Below are 22,170 nucleotides of genomic sequence, written 5' to 3' on the forward strand. Positions count from 1 at the left end.
GGCTTCAAGATAAGCATTCCAAACACTTCCAAGTCGATTCTAGCATATAGCTGCGTAACCTAATTAGCTAATCATTGTTCATAACCTAGGGTTTCAAGAAAACCCCCGTTTAAGGTTTAAGACACAGGTTTTGGGGTTCGTCATGAAGTTCTATAGATACAAGTTTTGGATCATATACAGGTATGTGAGGCTAACTATCTACAATAGGGAATGTTCATGATTTTCCCTACGCCGCATTCTACATGCATATCAGTAATTTGACTCAGAATATAGTTTAGCCCTAGTTTCTTGAATAGTTTAGAACTGCTATCTTCTAGGGTTATAGTTTCATAATTCATTCATGGTGATCATTTTGAATATCATGAACTTAGTACGTAATCATTATATACTTGTGTATTGACATCACATGAGTCGCAGCTAGTGTATAATCAGTTATTGTCTTAAGCTCCATAATCGAAAACAGTTATCATGCTATCGGCTATAGCTCAGTCTCAGTCTTGTAAATTGTTTAATGTTGAACATCTATATCTGTATTTTTTGGCTCTAGGCCACAGTTTATGCATACGTATTGCTTAGGCTTGGGGCCACAGTTTTTGTGCACATTATTTAGGCCCTAAGCCACAGTTTATATTTACATGTGATTCTTCATTCATAACAGGGAGTACTTTAGATTCTTGCCTTCCTGTTTAGTTCAGTTTCAATTTCAGTACTTATATTTCTTCTTTCAGTTGCTTTACATACCAGTACAATTAAAATGTTCTGATGTCCCTTTTTATTGCTTGGTGAGATGCAGGCAGCGATATACAGGTGACAATCCAGCTAGCCAGGACTGCTCATATCAGCTACTTGGTGAGCCCCAGTTCCTCCAGGGCATTATCCTGCTTTCAGTCTTTCCCGTTGTAGACAGTTTTATCTTTCCGGTATTCTTTAGAGGCTTCATAGAGATGGTCCAGTCAGTCAGATATTAGCAGACTTTGATGTGTTAGCCTAGCAGCTTTCATGGATCTTATGAACATGGTCTTCAAGCCTTATCTCGATTTATTTGTCATTGTGTTTATTGATGACATATTGGTGTATTCCCATAGTAAGGCTGATCATGCAGAACATCTCAGAAGAGTATTGTATACACTCAAGGATCGGGAGCTTTATGCAAAATTCTCAAAGTGCGAGTTTTGGCTAAAGTCAATGGCATTCTTAGGCCATGTGATTTCACGCGAAGGTGTTAAAATGGACTTTTAGAAAATTAACGCTGTTAGGAATTGGCCAAGACCCACCTCAGTATCAGATATCAGAAGTTTCCTAGGTCTGGCAGGTTATTATAGGCGGTTCGTGGAGGGTTTTTTCTCGACGTCAGTTCCGTCAACGAAGTTGACTCAGAAAAATGTTAAGTTTCAGTGGTCTGATGCATGCGAGCAGAGTTGAATAGGAGATTGACTTTTGCTCCAGTTTTGACACTACTAGAAGGAATCGAAGGGTCCGTAGTATATTGTGATGCTTCGGGAATTGGTCTCGGATGTGTTTTAATACATCATGGTAAAGTTGTGGCTTATGCATCTAGACAGCTTAAGGATCATGAAAAGAATTATCCGACTCATGATCTAGAATTAGCAGCTGTGGTTTCTGCACTTAAGATTTAGTGTCATTATTTGTATGGAGTGCATGTGGATATTTTCACCGATCTTAAAATCCCGCAGTAATTCAAGCAAAGATATTTGAATCTTGGGTAGATAAAATGGCTCGAATTGCTTAAGGACTATGATGTGGATATTCTCTCTTATCTAGGGAAGGAGAATGTAGTGGCCGATGCTCTTAGTCGGCGTTCCATGGGAAGTTTAGCTCACATTGACACAAATAAGAGAGTTATGACTATGGAAGTTCACCGTTTGGCCAGTCTTGGAGTTTGACTTTTGGACTCCGAGGATGGCGGTGTGGTTGTTCATAATAGAGCTCTTTCCTCCTTAGTCATTGAAGTTAAGGAGAAACAGTATAAGGACCCCTATTTGTTGCAGCTGAAAGAAGGGATTCACAAGCATAAGACGACAGCTTTTGAACAAGGCAGAGGTGATGGTACCTTGAGATACCGAGGCAGATTATACGTTCCAAATGTAGATGGGATCAGAGAGTGAATCATGTCAGAAGCTCACAATTCCAAGTATTCCATTCAGCCAGGCTCCACGAAAATGTATCATGATCTTAAGTAGATTTATTGGTAGAATGACATGAAAACGAACATAGTAGATTTTGTAGCTAAGTTTCTGAATTGTCAACAAATGAAAGCCGAACATCAGAGGCCTAGTGGCTTAGCCCAGAATATTGATACTTCCTTTTGGAAGTGGGAGATGATAAACATGGATTTCATAACAGGTCTACTTCGTTCAGCTAGGAGTCCTGATTCAATTTGGGTGATTGTGGATAGACTTACGAAGTCAGCGCACTTGTTGCCAGTTAAGACCACAGATTTAGCGGAGGACTATGCCAAGTTGTGTGTCCGAGAAATTGTTCGACTTCATGGGACCCAGTGTCCATTATTTTAGATCGTGGTGCTCAGTTCACAGCCAACTTCTGGAGATCCTTTCAGAAAGGATTGGGTACAAAGGTTAATCCCAGTACAATTTTTCATCCTCAGACAGATGACCAGCCAGGGCGCACCATTCAGACCTTTGAGGATATGTTGAGGGCACGTGTCATTGATTTCAAAGGTAATTGGAATGATCACTTGCCTCTTATTGAGTTTGCTTACAATAACAGTTACCATGCTAGTATTAGAATGGGGTCATACGAAGCTTTGTATGGGCACAGATGTAGATCACCAATCGGTTAGTTTGAAGATGGTGAAGCAGAGTTGTTGGGACCAGACTTGGTCTATCATGCTATGGAAAAGGTCAAGTTGATTTAGAAGCGATTGAAAACAGCTCAGAGCAGCCAGAAGTCTTACACAGATGTAAGATGAAGGGACTTAGAGTTTCAAGTTAATGATCGGGTGTTTCTTAAAGTTTCGTCTATGAAGGGAGTTATGTGGTTTGTTAAGAAAGGGAAGCTTAGTCCTCGCTATATTGGACCATACAGAATCCTGCGAAGGTTTGGTCAAGTGGCTTATGAGCTTGAGTTGCCACAAGACATGATTGTTGTTCATCTAGTGTTTCATGTGTCCATGTCGAGAAAGTCTGTGGGAGACCCGTCGTTGGTTATCCCGACTGATAGCACAACAGTCAATGATAGTTTGACTTATGAAGAAGTTCCAGTGGCAATTCTACATCGGGAGGTTCGCAAAGTTGAGAATGAAACAAATTGCCTTACTAAAGGTACTATGAAGAAGTCAGAAAGTTGAAGAAGCTACATGGGAAGCCGAAGAGGACATGAAGTCTAAATATCCCTATCTCTTTGAAGAGTCAGCAGAAAATGTTGAAGGTAATATATATTCCCCTTTCAGATCTTCCTTCTATAGTTTCCACGTTTCCAGTATTCAACCAGTTTAGTAGTTAGCCAGTTCAGTAGTTATTCAGTTCATCAGATAATTCAGTTCAGCCCCCTTTTTCAGTTCAGCATTCATGTGTCTATGTCAGTTAGTGTGCACATGCCTCAGCCATCACTTTTCACCATGACCCATCATTCGAGGACGCATGATCCCAAGGGAGAGATATTGTAACACCTCGTACCTTTAAACTAAGTCACGTCTATGACACAGGGACCCCGGAAACCAAAAGGGAGAGTTAAGTCAAAAAACCAGACTCAGTGTTACAGTTGAAATTTGACGGTTAGGAAGACGGATCATCGATGTGCATCGACGCCCCGGCAAAGTGCACCGTCGATGGCATCCAAATTGTGAACTCTTTGAACTTCTCTCATACTGCAATAGTATGGTCCAATCGACGAATCGTCGATATGCACCGTCGAGCTGTATCGTCAATTTACCCCGATACCAAACAGTATAAGTACAACATTTTGTCCTAGAAAATCAGTTTTTATAATTTCAAGAACCCTAGAATGCAGTCTCTCTCTCTCCCAAACAGTGTAAGGCTTTAAGGTAAGCATTCCAAACATTTCCAAGTCAATTCTAGCATATAGCTACGCAACCTAATTATTTAATCCTTCTTCTTAACCTAGGGTTTTCAAGAAAACCCTCGTTTAAGGTTTAAGACACAGGTTTTGGGGTTCTTCACGAAGTTCAGACTTATAGATACAAGTTTTGGAGCATATACAAGTATGTGAGGATAACTATCTACGATAGGGAATGTTCATGATTTTCCCTACGCCTCATTCTATATGCTTATCAGTAATTTGACTCAGAATACAATTTAGCCCTAGTTTCTTGAATAGTTATAGAACTGCTATCTTCTAGTATTATAGTTTCATAATTTGTTCATGGTGATCATTTTGAATATCATGAACTCAGTACGTAATCATTATAGACTTATGTATTGACATAACATGAGTCTCTGTAAGTGTATAATTAGTTATTGTCTTAAGCTCCATAATCGAAAACTGAACATTCTCCCTACGCCTCATTCTACATGCTTATCAGTAATTTGACTCAGAATACAGTTTAGCCCTAGTTTCTTGAATAGTTGTAGAACTGCTATCTTCTAGGATTATAGTTTCATAATTTGTTCATAGTGATCATTTTGAATATCATGAACTCAGTACGTAATCATTATAGACTTGTGTATTGACATAACATGAGTCTCTGTCAGTGTATAATCAGTTATTGTCTTAAGCTCCATAATCGAAAATAGTTATCATGCTATTAGCTATAGCCCAGACTCAGTGTTATAAATTGTTTAATGCTGAACACATGTATCTGTATTTTTGGGCCCTAGGCCATAGTTTATGCATACGTATTGCTTGGGCCTGAGGCCACAGTTTTTGTGTATATTATTTGGGCCCTAGGGCATAGTTTATATTTACAGGTATACAAGTGATTCTTCATTCAAAACAGGGAGTACTTCATATCCTTGCCTTCCTGTTTAGTTCAGTCTCAGTTTCAGTTTCAGTACTTATATTTCTTCTTTCAATTGCTTTATTTACCAATACAATTCAAATGACCTGATGTCTTTTTTTATTGCTTGGGGGCCTGTATCTCGCAATGCAGGCAATGATATACAAGTTGACAATCCAGCTAGCTAGGACTGCTCGTATCAGCTGCTTGGTGAGCCTCAATTCCTCTAAGGCGTTATCCTGCTTTCAGTCTTTCAAGTTGTATATAGTTATCTTTCCATTATTCTTTAGAGGCTTCATAGACATGGTCTAGTTAGTCCGATATTAGCAGACTTTGATGTGTTAGCCTTGATTGGCATTTATTTTAGATGTTTTAGACATAAACAGTATTTCCGCATTTAATATATTTCAGCCAGACTTTTTAGTAGATCAGCATGTGTTAGTCTTATTTCCTTATTTTATCATGCTTTGATATCACATGTTGATTCAGCCAGCCTATGGGTTCGCTAGGTCACATGCAGTTAGGCACCGAGTGTCTTATTACGCCTAGGCCATGGGTCGAGGCTTGACATACCAGATGCACAACATGCACGTGTGACGCACGAGATGCATCTCGTGCACGACTTACGAGATGTACATGCGACCCACGAGATGCATGTATGACACGTGCGATGCATGTTTAGTAAATTTTGGGTAAAGTTAGGCAATAGCCAACTTATTAATTCAACTAATTTAACTTGTCCACATTCAATCCAAATCGCATATTTACTACCCCCGCAAGGCTACAAGTAATACACAAAGTATGTATTGTTATGAGTTTTTTGATGAAATATTGAGGAATAATTTAGATGTAAGGGAGTAGCTTCAGTTCTGCAAAGTTTTTATTATTTTTCCACAAAAATCAATTGCAAATCAAACTTTTTTATTTAAAATCATCCTCGTTATCGTAAGGTTTGTTAAAGTTGGGGCTAAGGTACTACGCATTAATGAAGGTCTATTGGGATAAACATGGACATATTACACTGCGCAATGAAACGTCAGAGGCATAAAGCTGGTGAAAAAATAAATTATACCACCAATTTACTTATAAGATAATTATAAGTAATTTTATAAGTAAACATTAATTTGTTATATGCTATAAATGGCAACTATATATAAATTATATCACATATAATTGGTTAAGTTTAATGCGGTGCGATTATTTTTTTTTATACAAAGTCGGATTCAATAACTTAAGGTAATCTATATATAATATAAAGCTACGCATAGACAAGGTGATGTGACACTTCTCTATGGCCTCTATTTCTATTTATCTTTTTTCTCCTTTTTTTAGCTTTTTCTCAATTAAAAAATTTATATTTTGGGTTAAAAAAAAAATAAAAGTCACGTCTCTTGATTGCAGCAATTAAGAATTACATTGGCTAATAGTTGATTTATATAAAATGAGTAACGTATGGCACGTCCTTTAGCCATGAATCAAATTAATGCTCTTATAATACTCATATTTTACTCCATATTTTAGAATGAAGAAATGGGCACGTTCTTATAGACCTGAATTAAATTGAGGATATATCCTTAAATGTGATGATAATGGAGGATTAATTATTCAGTTCATCCTCATATTTTTCCTCTACATAAATAAGCTTCATGCCCTCTCTTTGGATAACATATTCTATCAATCTTTTGAGTTTCTTTTATATTTTTAAAACTTTTTTATCAAGTTGTAGTCATTTTTTGGCAATACAAAAACTAAATAAGTCGACGTTAAATCTGTGGCGAACTTCCCACTGGACAACAAAGAAAGGAAAGAAGGGGGTGACGATATTAGAATAGAGAGATGGACAGGAAATATCTTTATAGAGATTTCGTTGTTGGTTAGTTTAAATATTGATATGAGTTGCTTCTTTATGTTTCACTTTCATTTCAAAGGTGATTAACTAATATACAAGTCATGATTCAAAGTAACTTTTGTAAGTTTGTAGTCTTGATGTGTGAGAATTATGATTATGAGACTTTGTGTCACGACCCAGCCCCGTGGGCCGCGACTGGTGCCCTACTTAGGCACCCAGACAGACAAACATATCAAATCGTAACACATTTATCCAAATAGCATATACGACCATAAATACTATATGCCGTCTCAAACTTCATCAAACTGTATCGGACACATTTTAGCACAACCATATCCATATATATAACAAAAGCCGACAAGGCTATCAAATGTATCAAAAGCTGACAAGGCTAACAAATGTATCAAAAGCCCCAAAACATATACAAAATGCACGCCGACAAGGCTGCCATAACGAATAGGGTCATACAAACGCATCTGAACAGAAGTAGGCACACATACCCACAAATACGTCTACAGACCTCTAAACAGACAAACCGAATCATATGGCGGGACAGGGCCCCGCCGTGCCCCTGAACAAATACATATATACATAGCGAACGAATATATACCAAAATGTGTGCTCTGAAATGAGAAGAGCACTCCAAACAGCAGAAGAGGGTGTCCTAAATGGGTAGATCACCAAACTGTGCGTCTGTACCTGCGGGCATGAAACGCAGCCCCCGAAGAAAGGGGGTCAGTACGAAATATGTACTGAGTATGCAAAGCAGAATATACAGAAAGCAAATCTGAGTCATAAACGAAATGGAAGTACCAAACATAAGTGCAAATCCAACATATCAAAATTTGCTTACTTTCGAAAATATGTAAGTAATGCATAGGGTACAGAAGAATATGGTCGCCCACCCGTCGATGGCGCCATAACACAGCATAACACCAGAAAGTTTCAAATCTCCGTATCCCCGTCACATATCACATCACAACATAACGCCATACACAGCATAACACCAAATATAGGTGGAACCCGACCCTCATTAGCGAGTAGCTCGGAGAACCATAACACAGCATAACTCCGGAGTATATCAAAATGCGCACGATAACAGAACCGGCCCGGGAACCGGCGAAAGATATAACAGAACGCACGAATAGAGTCGTGAGTAGTCATATGCATAAAATCAATATCATAAATTCAAACATAAGCAAAGTGATCATATTTGAAAATCGAAATAATAGTCTTAACAAATTCTTTCAAACGCTCCCGAATTTCATAAAGGGAAGCCGCGGGACCCACGGACGGGAATTTACCCAAGTCGGGCCCGCTTATGGAAAACATACTCGTTATACGTAATGCAAACTTTTATAAAAATATATTGGAGCAATCCGAGCACTTATGTGAAAGATATGGCATTCGGAAATTTCGAAGTTCTTTAAAGTGAAACCTCTTTGCGCAAAGTTCGGAAAGCGATTATTTCAAATACATAAAGGTTCATATTTCATCAAATCATACATAAGAGTGCCAAGGAACATATACGGATCATAACATGCTCGGATTTCGAATTTAGAATTTCCTTAAGGCTTATAATCTAGCCTATACAAACTAAGGCATGCCAAAAGAAAGAAGGGTTGCGCTTTACATACCTCGTACGCACTCCAAGATAGCCAATCTAAAGTAAATCCCAATCTACGCCTCGGGCTCCCCAAGGTCTACAAATATGCCAACGAATATCCAATATTAAACATAGGCACTTAAGCCATTCATTCCAAACTAACATTAAATTCTACAGAAAATTCGACAGCATTTCCCCTGTAAATAGGCCAACCCGAGAATTTAACTCGCTCAAAATCAACAGCAACAACCACAATAACCAACCTAGCAACTCCAATAACCAATCCGAAAGACAATATTACATTAATACTCTCTTTTTCATCATTCGACAACTTTTCAAATATTCAATTCAACGGCTTACCTTCAAGCCAACATCAACGCCTATACATTCAAATACTAACCCAAACCCATACTAACAACATTCAAGAACATTCTAAACAATTCACATAATATTTCCAACGATCCAACAATTTCTCCAAATTGGGCCGAAAACAGCCCCTAAACTATAACATAACGATGCCCGAAATTCTAACGAACACTTACAACACACCAAGCAGCCCATATACACTTCTTACGCCTTATTTCATGCCATCTTTTCAGCAAATTTCAGGGAAATACAACAGCAGCCACACGACACCACATCATCTATTCATATGCAAGTAAATCACATTATTATCTCTATAATCCTTACAACAACCCACAACAATTTTAACTCCAACTCTAACCATTAAATTCCTTCATTCTCATCACATAATCTATGATTACAACAACCAAAATATTAATTCAAATCAGTCCATCAAATTTCAATTAAAAACAGCCCCTACGGCATTCAACAACATTTCAACAACATTCCAACATTCGTGCAATTCATGTTACCAAGTTACAACTATGCTTCAACATCAAGATACATAATTTCACACATACAATTTACATTTGCATATTCCCCACACGTCCAACTTCATCATCAAACACATAGAAAAAATGATCAACTCTTACCTTAACAAGTTGGCTTTTTCTACTTAGCTAGAATTTATGAAATGAACTAATACTTGTTCTTGTTGCTCCAAATGAATTCTCCACGTTATTATCACCTTCCTAAGGGCTGAAATACCTAGAAAATCTGATTTTTGGATCAACAAATTTGAGCTCCAATTTTGCTAGCCATGCCCGAATGCCATGGCTTATGCTCTCTATCTCTCTAGCTTGTATATCAACGTTTCCTTCACGTATACACCATATTAAACCTTTAATCCAAATTGATAACATGCGTAGGAGGTTGAAATTACCTTTAGCAATCGGAATCTTCAAGAATCTTGTTTCTCTTTCCAGTTGCTTGCTTAACAACACAAAAAAAAAACTTAAGCTACAACTTCTCTTTAACTAATATCATGTCAAGGGTCTAGGATTTAGCTTACATGATGGCTCAATTAGAAAGGGGGTTTGGGAGAGCAAATAAGGGTTTTGGACCTGTTTTAGGTCGTGTGAAATGATATAGGGCAAAGTGGTGACTTATCTATTGAGTTTAATGGGCCTCATGGGCCGAAATGTGAGTGTTTGGGTCGGGTCCAAACTTGCTGCCCTGCCAGCCCAACTTGCATCGTCCATATCTCCTTATCCCGATATCATTTTGACAAGCGGTTTGTTGCATTACAAACTAGACTCGATGAACTTCATTTTAGGCTTTTGAAACACCTTAAAACTCCTCATATTCAAGGAGATATGCCTCCTACAATATAGACTAAAATCGGGTCCGAAATTTTACTGAAGTTGTTCTGATTCATTTCGTTTAACTTCTAATCCTCTTCCAACCTTATGTAACCTCTTATGCATACATATACACACTTATATACATCAATAAAAATCCATATACACATCTCGAAGGGTCCAAAGAATCACAATAACCTTAAGCATAACTAGAGAACTCACAAAGCTTTGACGAAACTCCAATCGCAAAAGTATATTCATATCTTTTGTCCATCCTCTATATCATTACTAATAATCTCAAATACTTTAAAAGGTCACTCGCATTACCCCATATACATACTCATAACGCGATTTTAAATCCTTTAGGTTACCATGTCACATCGGGATACTTAAGGCAACCATATATATAACGATATTCTTACTAACTCGATTAACTTTCCTTGAACCTTCATAACTCATTTTTTTTTCTTGTTTTACTTCAAGTAACACGGATTATTATGGAGTGTAACATTCTCTCCCCCTTAGGAACATTCGTCCTCGAATGTTAAATTGGTCCCGTAAGGTTCTATAAAAAAAATTCGGAAAGGTTTCCTTTATCGTCATAACATCTAGTCTTATCAGACAATCAATTTTTTTTTGAGTCGTAAGCGAATCATTCAATTCCCAACTGCCTGTTATACTGCAAAAGTAGTTCAGTCGGTAGGAGTGCCCCTGAGTGTTCACTGGTCGCCACCCGAGATCGATTCTCGGCTCTTAACACAATTTTTTTGTGAGGCATCCCCTCTGGGTCCTACACATACTCAGGTATTGTCTATGCCAGGGTACAGCCCGTCCCCTCTGGGTCCTTGGGCGGACGGGATGTACCCTGGCATAGACAATACCTGAGTATGTGTATGACCCAGAGGGGATGCCTCACAAAAAAATTGTGTTAAGAGCCGAGAATCGATCTCGGGTGGCGACCAGTGAACACTCAGGGGCACTCCTACCGACTGAACTACTTTTGCAGTATAACAGGCAGTTGGGAATTGAATGATTCGCTTACGACTCAAAAAAAAATTGATTGTCTGATAAGACTAGATGTTATGACGATAAAGGAAACCTTTCCGAATTTTTTTTATAGAACCTTACGGGACCAATTTAACATTCAAGGACGAATGTTCCTAAGGGGGAGAGAATGTTACACTCCATAATAATCCGTGTTACTTGAAGTAAAACAAGAAAAAAAAATGAGTTATGAAGGTTCAAGGAAAGTTAATCGAGTTAGTAAGAATATCGTTATATATATGGTTGCCTTAAGTATCCCGAGGTGACATGGTAACCTAAAGGATTTAAAATCGCGTTATGAGTATGTATATGGGGTAATGCGAGTGACCTTTTAAAGTATTTGAGATTATTAGTAATGATATAGAGGATGGACAAAAGATATGAATATACTTTTGCGATTGGAGTTTCGTCAAAGCTTTGTGAGTTCTCTAGTTATGCTTAAGGTTATTGTGATTCTTTGGACCCTTCGAGATGTGTATATGGATTTTTATTGATGTATATAAGTGTGTATATGTATGCATAAGAGGTTACATAAGGTTGGAAGAGGATTAGAAGTTAAACGAAATGAATCGGAACAACTTCAGTAAAATTTCGGACCCGATTTTAGTCTATATTGTAGGAGGCATATCTCCTTGAATATGAGGAGTTTTAAGGTGTTTCAAAAGCCTAAAATGAAGTTCATCGAGTCTAGTTTGTAATGCAACAAACCGCTCATCAAAATGATATCGGGATAAGGAGATATGGACGATGCAAGTTGGGCTGGCAGGGCAGCAAGTTTGGACCCGACCCAAACACTCACATTTCGGCCCATGAGGCCCATTAAACTCAATAGATAAGTCACCACTTTGCCCTATATCATTTCACACGACCTAAAACAGGTCCAAAACCCTTATTTTCTCTCCCAAACCCCCTTTCTAATTGAGCCATCATGTAAGCTAAATCCTAGACCCTTGACATGATATTAGTTAAAGAGAAGTTGTAGCTTAAGTTTTTTTTTTTGTGTTGTTAAGCAAGCAACTGGAAAGAGAAACAAGATTCTTGAAGATTCTGATTGCTAAAGGTAATTTCAACCTCCTACTCATGTTATCAATTTGGATTAAAGGTTTAATATGGTGTATACGTGAAGGAAACGTTGATATACAAGCTAGAGAGATAGAGAGCATAAGCCATGGCATTCGGGCATGGCTAGCAAAATTGGAGCTCAAATTTGTTGATCCAAAAATCAGATTTTCTAGGTATTTCAGCCCTTAGGAAGGTGATAATAACGTGGAGAATTCATTTGGAGCAACAAGAACAAGTATTAGTTCATTTCATAAATTCTAGCTAAGTAGAAAAAGCCAACTTGTTAAGGTAAGAGTTGATCATTTTTTCTATGTGTTTGATGATGAAGTTAGACGTGTGGGGAATATGCAAATGTAAATTGTATGTGTGAAATTATGTATCTTGATGTTGAAGCATAGTTGTAACTTGGTAACATGAATTGCACGAATGTTGGAATGTTGTTGAAATGTTGTTGAATGCCGTAGGGGCTGTTTTTAATTGAAATTTGATGGACTGATTTGAATTAATATTTTGGTTGTTGTAATCATAGATTATGTGATGAGAATGAAGGAATTTAATGGTTAGAGTTGGAGTTAAAATTGTTGTGGGTTGTTGTAAGGAGTATAGAGATAATAATGTGATTTACTTGCATATGAATAGATGATGTGGTGTCGTGTGGCTGCTGTTGTATTTCCCTGAAATTTGCTGAAAAGATGGCATGAAATAAGGCGTAAGAAGTGTATATGGGCTGCTTGGTGTGTTGTAAGTGTTCGTTAGAATTTCGGGCATCGTTATGTTATAGTTTAGGGGCTGTTTTCGGCCCAATTTGGAGAAATTGTTGGATCGTTGGAAATATTATGTGAATTGTTTAGAATGTTCTTGAATGTTGTTAGTATGGGTTTGGGTTAGTATTTGAATGTATAGGCGTTGATGTTGGCTTGAAGGTAAGCCGTTGAATTGAATATTTGAAAAGTTGTCGAATGATGAAAAAGAGAGTATTAATGTAATATTGTCTTTCGGATTGGTTATTGGAGTTGCTAGGTTGGTTATTGTGGTTGTTGCTGTTGATTTTGAGCGAGTTAAATTCTCGGGTTGGCCTATTTATTAGGTGTTCATAATATCTTTCAAAACTCGGCGAGCTCGAAACCGCCATTTCTCAACTCCGGGAGGAGTTAGGCACTGCCAAGTCCGAGGCTTCAAGCATGGCTGAGAGGCATCATGTTATATCCCGTATTTTTGAACCTCGGAGCATCTGCTGGGGTGGGGCCCACATACCGAGATTTTTTTTGGAACATCTGAAAAGTCATATGAATCACATATGTAAAGTTAAACACAACTCATGAAGTACCTTTGGACCAAATCAAAGTGGAAACCCTCCAAACGAATATTTTTAAGAAAACATTTTCGGGTGACCTGACTTTGGGGGGCAAAAACTGTATTGTAAGTTTGGAATTTCGAAAATACCTTGAAATAGAAGTTGTAGATAATTGAATTAGCTTTCAATCCATAGGTCGTGGGTTCCCAGGTGACGTCGGTACAAGGAGTTATGAACGTTTTAAGGTCGAAAGGTCAGTGGGCTAGGCCCAACTCGGGACCAACCGAGTTGGCCCAAAAAAATAAAATAAAAATTTAGGCCCAATGTTTAAGGGGTGGCCGGCCAAGTGAGGCCCAACCCATGGCTTTAATGAATATTTCCATGTGCTAATTAATTATAAAGGGATCACTATCCCTTAGAAGGTTCAAGAGACTTAGAAGAGAAAGAAGAGCAAAACAAGAGCAAAAAAAAGAAGGCATTTCGGGTTTGGTGTGGAAAATTCACCACCAAAAATCTTGCTCCTAAAATTTTTCTTTTGTGGTTTTCCTACTAAGTTAAGGTTCCTTTGTAACTTGGTATAGTTGGATTGGAGTGGGGAGCATTAGAATCACCAAAGTGATCACATCTCCAAGTGAAGAAGACTTGAAGAAAAGGTAAGAATTTCTACCTTTTTATTGTGTTATGAAGTTTTGATTGTGTTGTAGTATATAGAAATGTGTTGATTGTATGGAAAAATGGAAGTTTGCAAAGTGGGTGTGTGTTGTAGGTGTGTAGCCGTGGGTATGCACAATTGTATAGACCATAAATATTCTAATTTACAAAACAAATATTTAATAGGAAATTTGAAAATAAAAGACAAAAACAATCATCCTACTAAATGAAAAGTTTACATGATACAAAACTTTATAGATTGGCAACATAAAGATCAACAAACAAACATTAAAAAAAAAAAAGGGGTGCAAAAGCTTGTATGATTAATTCTTCAAACTGAGTACTTGGAGTCTTATTCTCCAAGGATTCTTATAGTCCCAAGCCATCTAGCATCTAGCATGCACACTCTCTCTCAAAACAGAGGGGGACATTGCGCGGAGATACTCACGGAACCACCACCGTGACTATCGACAGCCACCAGCCCACCACTGACACAGGACACCGGAAGCAGCAGCAGCACTCGAACGACATTCATTTTTAACTTGTTTTCTTATCTTTGAAGGCATGAATTTAGCCATGTTTGCAATTAATATAGATTGCTCTAAAAAACAGATCAGGGTGTATGAAATTGTAATCACAACTAAGTTGGTAAGAAAAACCAATTCAATTAAAAAAGGACATACCCATAAATTTTAATCAGAAGAGAAATGTAAGGAGAATCTTCACTTGAATTTAGTCTGAAAATGATTATGAGGAATACAGATTAAGCCCATCCAAACAGGCTCTTTGTTTTTAGTAATAAATTTAATATAAATCAATCACATTAAGTATTGGAATAAAATTAAATATCTTTTCCCTTTTAATTAAGCAATGAATGTGGATAATTATAAACTTATTGATGGAGTGATTTTTAATTTTCAGCAATTATTTTGAGAGAAATATAAGAGAAAAATGAACCTGATCACAATCTAGTGAAAATAAAATTAAATCAAACTTTGTATAAGTTTGACCATTTTAATCATTAAAATTAATATAAACTTTGGAAATGTCATTCAAAGAGAAATTAACTAAACAATATCTTTTGTAATATGGAAAATATTAGCTGCATAGTAAAATAAAGTAAAATTAGAAGTAAAATAATAATTCCAAAATGAACAACTTTAAAAGTAAAAATGAGAAATTTGAATTTTAACACTGTCGTAAATATATTATCATTTTATAACATGAATACGAAATGCTGGAAAAATAACACACGTACCTCAATCATCCTGTAAGTACTATTTATTTGTCCAATCCTTTCTCCACTCCCTAAGACAAATCAATTTGTTCATAGATGTTTGATGCTGTATAAATCCTACATGAGACTATCACCTTAAAAAAATATACTAAAAGTGAAAAATCATGTCCTCTATATACCATGGAGCATACAACTTCATAGATTTATCATGTATCTGCGCTACAAACAATTAGCATAAATGAAAAACTGATAATCGTTTATAATTATTGCGATATTTTCTATTAGCTACAACTCTGCAAGAGAAGATAAAACAACCAAAACTTGATATAAAAATGTTATATAAATGGAATTTCTTTTCTCCAGCAATATAACTCCAAATTCGATAGAAGTACCACCAATAGATCCTGTGTTACAGAGAAATGGTAGATATTATGTGTTACAGTTTCTTTTAAAAATATAAAACTTCTCAACATGTTGAAAGATAATACAGTCAACGTATATTTTCTTTTGTAGTGAGAATGGACAAGTGGAGCACGGGCAGGGATGTGAGGATTTATTTATGTATATATAGTTGTGTCTTGTAACTTCTTCCTGCGTTTACTTCTTGATATTTTGAATTTTTTTAGTTCTCCTAGTAAAAATCCTAACACCCCCACTAAAGTGGATTACTAGTTTGTTTTGCGCAACTTTATGGTTCTGAAGCTTGCAGTTACTATGAATTATGGTTCTGAAGCTTGCAGTTACTATGAATTTCCTAGACCATCGGACCCGATGAACATAGCAAAGAGTCTTATAACTAAGCTTATATTTTTTCAACTAAGTTAATGTTATGTACATTAAAACTATGCATTGATTTGGTTTCTGCACAAGATCTCAATATAGTACTTTATATAAAATGTATATATCACTAAGTATAAGAAGTTACATACGGAGTATATCAATTTCGAAACAATGAGAACGTGCAATGACAGTCTCTGATAAGAAGTTAACAACTTCAAGATCCCTGCCGACAGTAGCCTTGTGTCATGCCAAACTTTTTTGAACTGACATGCCAACCTTTAGAAAAACATGTCCGAAGTTTTGGACTTTCAGGTCAAACTTCAAACCAAAATGTCGAAAGCTTTGGACTGTCACGTCAAACTTCAAACCAAAATGTCGAAAGCTTTGGACTGTCAGGTCAAACTTCAAACAAATGTGCCGGAAGTTTGGAGTTGCAAGCCAAACTTTAGACGAGAATATCGGAAGTCTGGGACTGCAAGGTCTAACTTCAGACATTTGTCTAAGTTTACCTGCTCCTCTTATGTTAGGCTATGGCAAGCCACACTTCATATGTGTATGTCTGAAATTCAAACGCGAGGGTCTAAAGTTGATTTAAAACGGTTATACTTGCAAAAATTTAGGAACTTCCGCTATGGCTCAAATGGGGGTCCTGAAATGGGCTCTCTGTTCACTTCCCCCAGAAAGACCTGCAATGGCTGAAGATCCACATAGCCAAAAGCAAAAAGATAATTTTGTATCAACTTTCTGTTCAAAGTTCACACTCAGCAGAATCCTTTTCGGAGGAAATTTATAAATGGACTCCCATAAATCTTTTCAAGATTAGCAGGTTCCATTTGCTTCTTAATTTTGTTGAAGAAACCAATGGAGTTCTCCAAGGATCACAGAGAAGGTTAACCCTTTCTTCTGAAGTTAAAGAAATGGAAAGATCTATCATTGCTGGGAGACTATTTTACTTTGAAATAGAACAGATTGCAAGTGCTTCGTCGTGCCATAACACAATAACCACAACATGTGAATCTATAGAAGTTCATTAAAGATCAAACATGATGAAATTGCTTCATTGCACAGTACTTTCGGGAGAATAATAGTCAAGTTGATTCCAACAAACGCATATGGGTTGCTCGCTCCTATGCCTAGTGGCTCCAGATGTAGGACTCGCGAACAAGTTGGTCGCATATGGGGTTTTTATGTAGTTGGGTCAATTTTAAATAGAGCGGGTTTAAAAATGAAATTGGATTATGTTGCAGATTTCCGTTAAGACGGGCATATTTGAAAACTTTAATGACGGGAGGGGTATTTTTGACCCAAAATTAGTTCGGAGGATATTTTTAGCCCTTTTCCCAAAGTAGAGGGGCATTTTTTACCCTTTTCCCTTTTATATATGGATGCTTTTGGAAATAGTTAAATGATGTTTATATTTATTGTGAATTTTACATTTACGGCATTGTAGAGGGAGTATGCTTCGCTAAGAAGGACTACAATTTGGCGAAACATCCCAACATTGATGTGCCGAACCTACAAGTGATCAAGCTGATGCAGAGCTTTAAGTCGAAGGAGTATGTGCGTGAGACCTTTGCTTGGATGCACTACTACTGGTATCTTACCAATGATGGCATTGAGTTCCTCAGGACTTACCTCAATCTTCCTTCTGAAATTGTCCCTGCCACTTTGAAGAAGTCCGCCAAGCCTCTTGGTCGTCCCATGGGTGGACCGCCAGGCGATAGGCCCCGGTAACTTTCACAACCTCATGTGTTGCTTGAGTTGAAAAAATAAATATTTGAGTGATTGAATTGATTTTGGTGTATCTTCCTTTGTATTTGCAGTGGACCACCAAGGTTCGAGGGTGATAGGCCAAGGTTTGGTGATAGGGAAGGGTATCGTGCTGGTCCAAGAGGTCCACCTGGTGAATTTGGAGGCGAGAAAGGTGGAGCTCCAGCTGACTACCAGCCTGCATTTAGGGTAAGTAGAAATGATTTTTCTTTATTTATTGTGTTAGATTTTCGAAGCATGTTTGAGTTTAAATTCCGCCCTGGTACATAGCAAAACCTGTTTTAGTTGCCCTCACGTCCTTATGTTTTCAATCCGTTTAGCTGGATTATCAAGTGTATGATATAAGAGTGCTCGTGCACCCTTTCGTAGATTTTCTGTATTGCATGAGGCTTACCGACATTTCTGTCATTTTTTCCTGTTTAACTAAAGTCACTTTCCTTCATCTCAAGAGGAATTGAAATGGGGGAAAACGTGCCATGGTAAAACGTTCCTGCCATTCTCTGGTGCCAATGTGTCGATTTACTTGCTGAATTGTAGAATCCTGGTGTTGTTATTATCTTGCTTTCTACCTTGTTTTCCCGCCTTGATGCATTTAGTAGTTGCCAATGGGGTAACAATTACGCTATAAAGATTCGCTTAGGATATAGCACTGTAGTGGATTTTATTCAGATGTCCCCATGTTAGTTTTCTCCTATGCTGAACTTCCAATTTTGCCCATATCATTTTGGGTTTCCCCATCACTGAACTTTTATAGAAGTGAAAAAATGTATTTCAGGATGTTGATTGTTTAGTACTCTTGGTACAACTTTTCTGTCCCCTTGATTTTTTTTCCGCTTTGAGCAATATGTGATCCGCACCACAATTGATGTGGTCGAAATGTTACCTGTTCAAAAGAACTGGACACTAATGTCCTCTAATATTATGGTTTCTGTTGATTAATAATACTAATCTTACTTGTGGATGCTCTCATTTATCCTGCTTTTGGATCCTTGGCTTTCTTAGTCTTGATTAAGCTAGAGTAATAACCATCTAATTTGTTCGTCTTCTCATGATTTTAGGCTCTCCACTCTCTGTCGTTTCTGACAACAGTATTAAATCTTAACTATAATTTTAATTTCTGTAGGGTGGTGGTGGAAGGCCTGGATTTGGGCGTGGGGCTGGAGGTTTTGGAGGCGATTCCCTCTGGGGAATGTAAAGGAGCCAGAGGTTCCGCGTTCGACCCCCCGTAGCGCTGCAGCGTGATGAGGGTTGGGGCGAAGGCCTTGGGCGGACGGGCTGTACCCTGGCATAGACAATACCTGAGTATGTGTAGGACCCAGAGGGGATGCCTCACACTTTGCACTTTGTGGTGTGGATATATAAACGGTATTCTCAATTTGGTCGGATGAATTAGCTTCCTCGGATATTGCAATTAAATGATTTTATTCATAATTTACCTTCTGAAGCAGGTACAACACCATTGAGTGGGTTAAGGAAAGATTCCAAGATAGCAGAGATGAAATTCCGAGAATGAGGAAGGTGATGTGGCACCTCTCTTTGGCCAAGAAACGTAATTCTTTTTAATTTTTAAAAAGGCCTTTTTTTCCTTATTCCTCTAATTAGAAATGTCTAATACCAATCTCATGAGATTTTAGTTACAAATTCTTCATTTAAGTCTCTTGAGTTTCCTGTCTTTATTATGATTTTAAAAGAAAATACAAGCTTTTAAATACTTACAATTTTTTTTACTGCTCTTCCGTTCTTTATTATGCTCTTTAAAAGAAAATACAAGCTTTTAAATACTTACAATTTTTTTACTTCTCTTCCGTTCATACAAATAATATTTATCAATTCATCAAATGTTTATCAATTATTTTCTGCAGCATTGTGTAATGAGATATGATGAAATGATCCCACAAATTCAAGGTTCTTGTAGGAATTCAAAGAAATCACCATTTTTTCCCATTCTTTCCAACTACTGATTTTCACACTCTCTTGATGTTAAATAATAACTTCTATATCTTTCTTTTTTGCAGCTACTTCTTATTCTTCAAAAGGGTAATAATACCCAAAAGATTAGACGCTTTAAAATCATCCCTAAAGCAACTTTAATCGTCTTCCCTCAAACATTCAGGCATAAGAAATAGCCAACAATTCTCGATGTCTCTCAATTCTAAAGTTAAGATTTTGAATTGATGTCCTTTTATTGATTTCTCCTAAATTACATTGATCTATTCTGAAGATTTAATATAATTCGATTAATTTGCAGACATTCCTATGAGAAATACTTATGATATTAGAATTGATGTCCTATCGAGCATCTTATTCCTTTTTGAAAATGGTTTATTTTGTAGCTTTGTAAGATTAATCCACTAAAAATTTCTGTGAAGTTTTCCTTACCGAATATTCCTTTTTAGAAGTATTAGTTCATCCTAGACGAATTTGTATTGCAATAAATTAGCAAAATTTAGTTTGCTTTGAAATGATTACTTTAACGAGCGAAGAGAATTCGAAAATTGTTTTTCTATAAAATTCATTTCTTTATTTAATATTTTTATGAATCTTTATTTATTTTTTCTTATCATATATATTGCATTAAAATTTTAATATTGTTACATGCAATTTTTTTTATCACATAATATTTTCTCATTTTATGTGAACTCCTCTTATTATGACGTGTTCTACTCCACTAAAATAATGTCGAATCATTATTTATGATTTTCTCATTCAAACCTTTATTGAGTTAGATTGATTTTTCATACTTAACCTATAATATTTTTCACAATTTTTTTCTGTCAAAAAATTTATACATAATTTTATGATTTGAATCATATTTTTCAAAAATTATGACCGTGCGAAGCGCGGACAAGTATACTAGTTATAGGTAAATTAGATAGTATTCTTTTTATGTATGTTCATTTCTCTCTCTACGTGAGAGCTCTTCTCAGATATTGTAGAAGCAGAGGAAGGTACATCGACAAACTCAGGTAAGACGCAAACCCAGCAGCTAATTCATGGAGTAAAATTGTGAGAAATTTACCGGCGAATGAGGGTTTTGATCTGACGAGGGAAAAGGAACAGAATAGAGTTGAACAAGTTAAGATTACAATGGAGGATATACAAGAAGAGCTTGACTATTGGAAATCTGCTGTGATATGCTGTGTATTAGGGTCAAATCCACCACTTGTAGTTATGGAAGGGTTTTTTAAACGAATTTGGGGTGCTCTAGGCATCGATAAAATTGCTCAGCTGAATCATGGGATGTTCTTAGTCAGATTTCACACGACTGAGAACAGAACAAAAGTTGTAGAAGAAGGGGTAAAGATGTTTGATAAAAAACAAGTAGTAACACAACCATGGCGTCCTGATATGGGTTTCAGAAAGGAAAATGTAGCTAAAATACCAGTCTGGGTACGATTGATAGGCTTGGATATTAAATATTGGGGATAGAAAGCACTAACCAAAATTGGAAGCTTAATTGGGAAACCTTTGAAAGCAGATAGTGCCACAACAATAAGGATAGACTAGCATATGCTCGAGTATTAGTGGAAATGTCTCCGAATCAGACCTATCCAGAGATGATCATGTTCAAAAAGGAGGTGGGCAATGTTGTTGAGCAAAAGATTGGATATGAATGGAAACCTATCTTATGTACATGTTGCAATAACTTCGGGCATGAAGTGACTGATTGTAGAAAGCAACTGAAACAGCAGAAGGGGAAGATGACTAAAGAACAAGCAGATCATGGAGTAGGAAAGGATCGAAAAACAACTCAATAGGACCTTGATGCAGGAAGTGTTCACAAGGAGGCACAACTGGTACTATGTAATGAAGGAGCAACCACAAATCAGGGGCCTCAACAACAGGACAAGAAGGAAACAGAAGCAGGACCAAGTAAAGAAGGCAAACAACAGGAGTGGGATAAGCCACAAGGGAGACACCGGGCAGGAACAAACTAAAGAGGGGAATTAAAGTTATATAAAGAAGTGGTACATACTGAAAACACCTTTAAAGCTCTAAATGTGGGAGTTAACGAAGGAGGACAGAACAAGGCAATACCAATGCCTCTAACCCAAAGGAGGCACCAGGTGGGATGGGACCAGCACTTGGAAGGGGTGGGGTTATACCCTCTCCTAATGGATAGATTGGGATTCTGGAATGTAAGGGGTCTGAACAAACCAACAAAGCAGAATGAGCTTAAAGTTTTCCTACATAAGGCTCAAGTTGGACTGTTTGGACTCCTAGAAACTAGGATTAAG

The 22,170-nt window shown here is 37.1% G+C and overlaps 2 protein-coding genes and 1 long non-coding RNA gene across 3 annotated transcripts; 2 read left to right on the top strand and 1 right to left on the bottom strand.

Annotated features, from left to right (window-relative positions):
- Positions 1 to 2,270: 2,270 nt before the first annotated feature.
- LOC132612186 (uncharacterized) lies at positions 2,271 to 3,328 on the top strand. The gene is made up of 4 exons (XM_060326509.1): positions 2,271 to 2,402; positions 2,579 to 2,699; positions 2,749 to 2,816; positions 3,008 to 3,328. The coding sequence occupies exons 1-4, from the start codon at positions 2,271 to 2,273 to the stop codon at positions 3,326 to 3,328; spliced, it is 642 nt and encodes a 213-aa protein (XP_060182492.1).
- A 3,879-nt stretch (positions 3,329 to 7,207) lies between these two features.
- Positions 7,208 to 9,641, bottom strand: LOC132609458 (uncharacterized). The gene is made up of 2 exons (XR_009570846.1): positions 8,423 to 9,641; positions 7,208 to 7,484 (listed from the first exon to the last, which is right to left on the bottom strand). It is a non-coding gene; the product is annotated as an uncharacterized LOC132609458 (long non-coding RNA).
- Positions 9,642 to 17,584: 7,943 nt separating this feature from the next.
- LOC132611468 (small ribosomal subunit protein eS10z-like) lies at positions 17,585 to 19,163 on the top strand. The gene is made up of 3 exons (XM_060325894.1): positions 17,585 to 17,892; positions 17,986 to 18,121; positions 19,056 to 19,163. The coding sequence occupies exons 1-3, from the start codon at positions 17,696 to 17,698 to the stop codon at positions 19,125 to 19,127; spliced, it is 405 nt and encodes a 134-aa protein (XP_060181877.1). The 5' UTR covers positions 17,585 to 17,695; the 3' UTR covers positions 19,128 to 19,163.
- Positions 19,164 to 22,170: the final 3,007 nt, after the last annotated feature.

Source organism: Lycium barbarum, chromosome 9 (genome assembly GCF_019175385.1).
Source record: "Lycium barbarum isolate Lr01 chromosome 9, ASM1917538v2, whole genome shotgun sequence".
NCBI lineage: Eukaryota > Viridiplantae > Streptophyta > Magnoliopsida > Solanales > Solanaceae > Lycium > Lycium barbarum.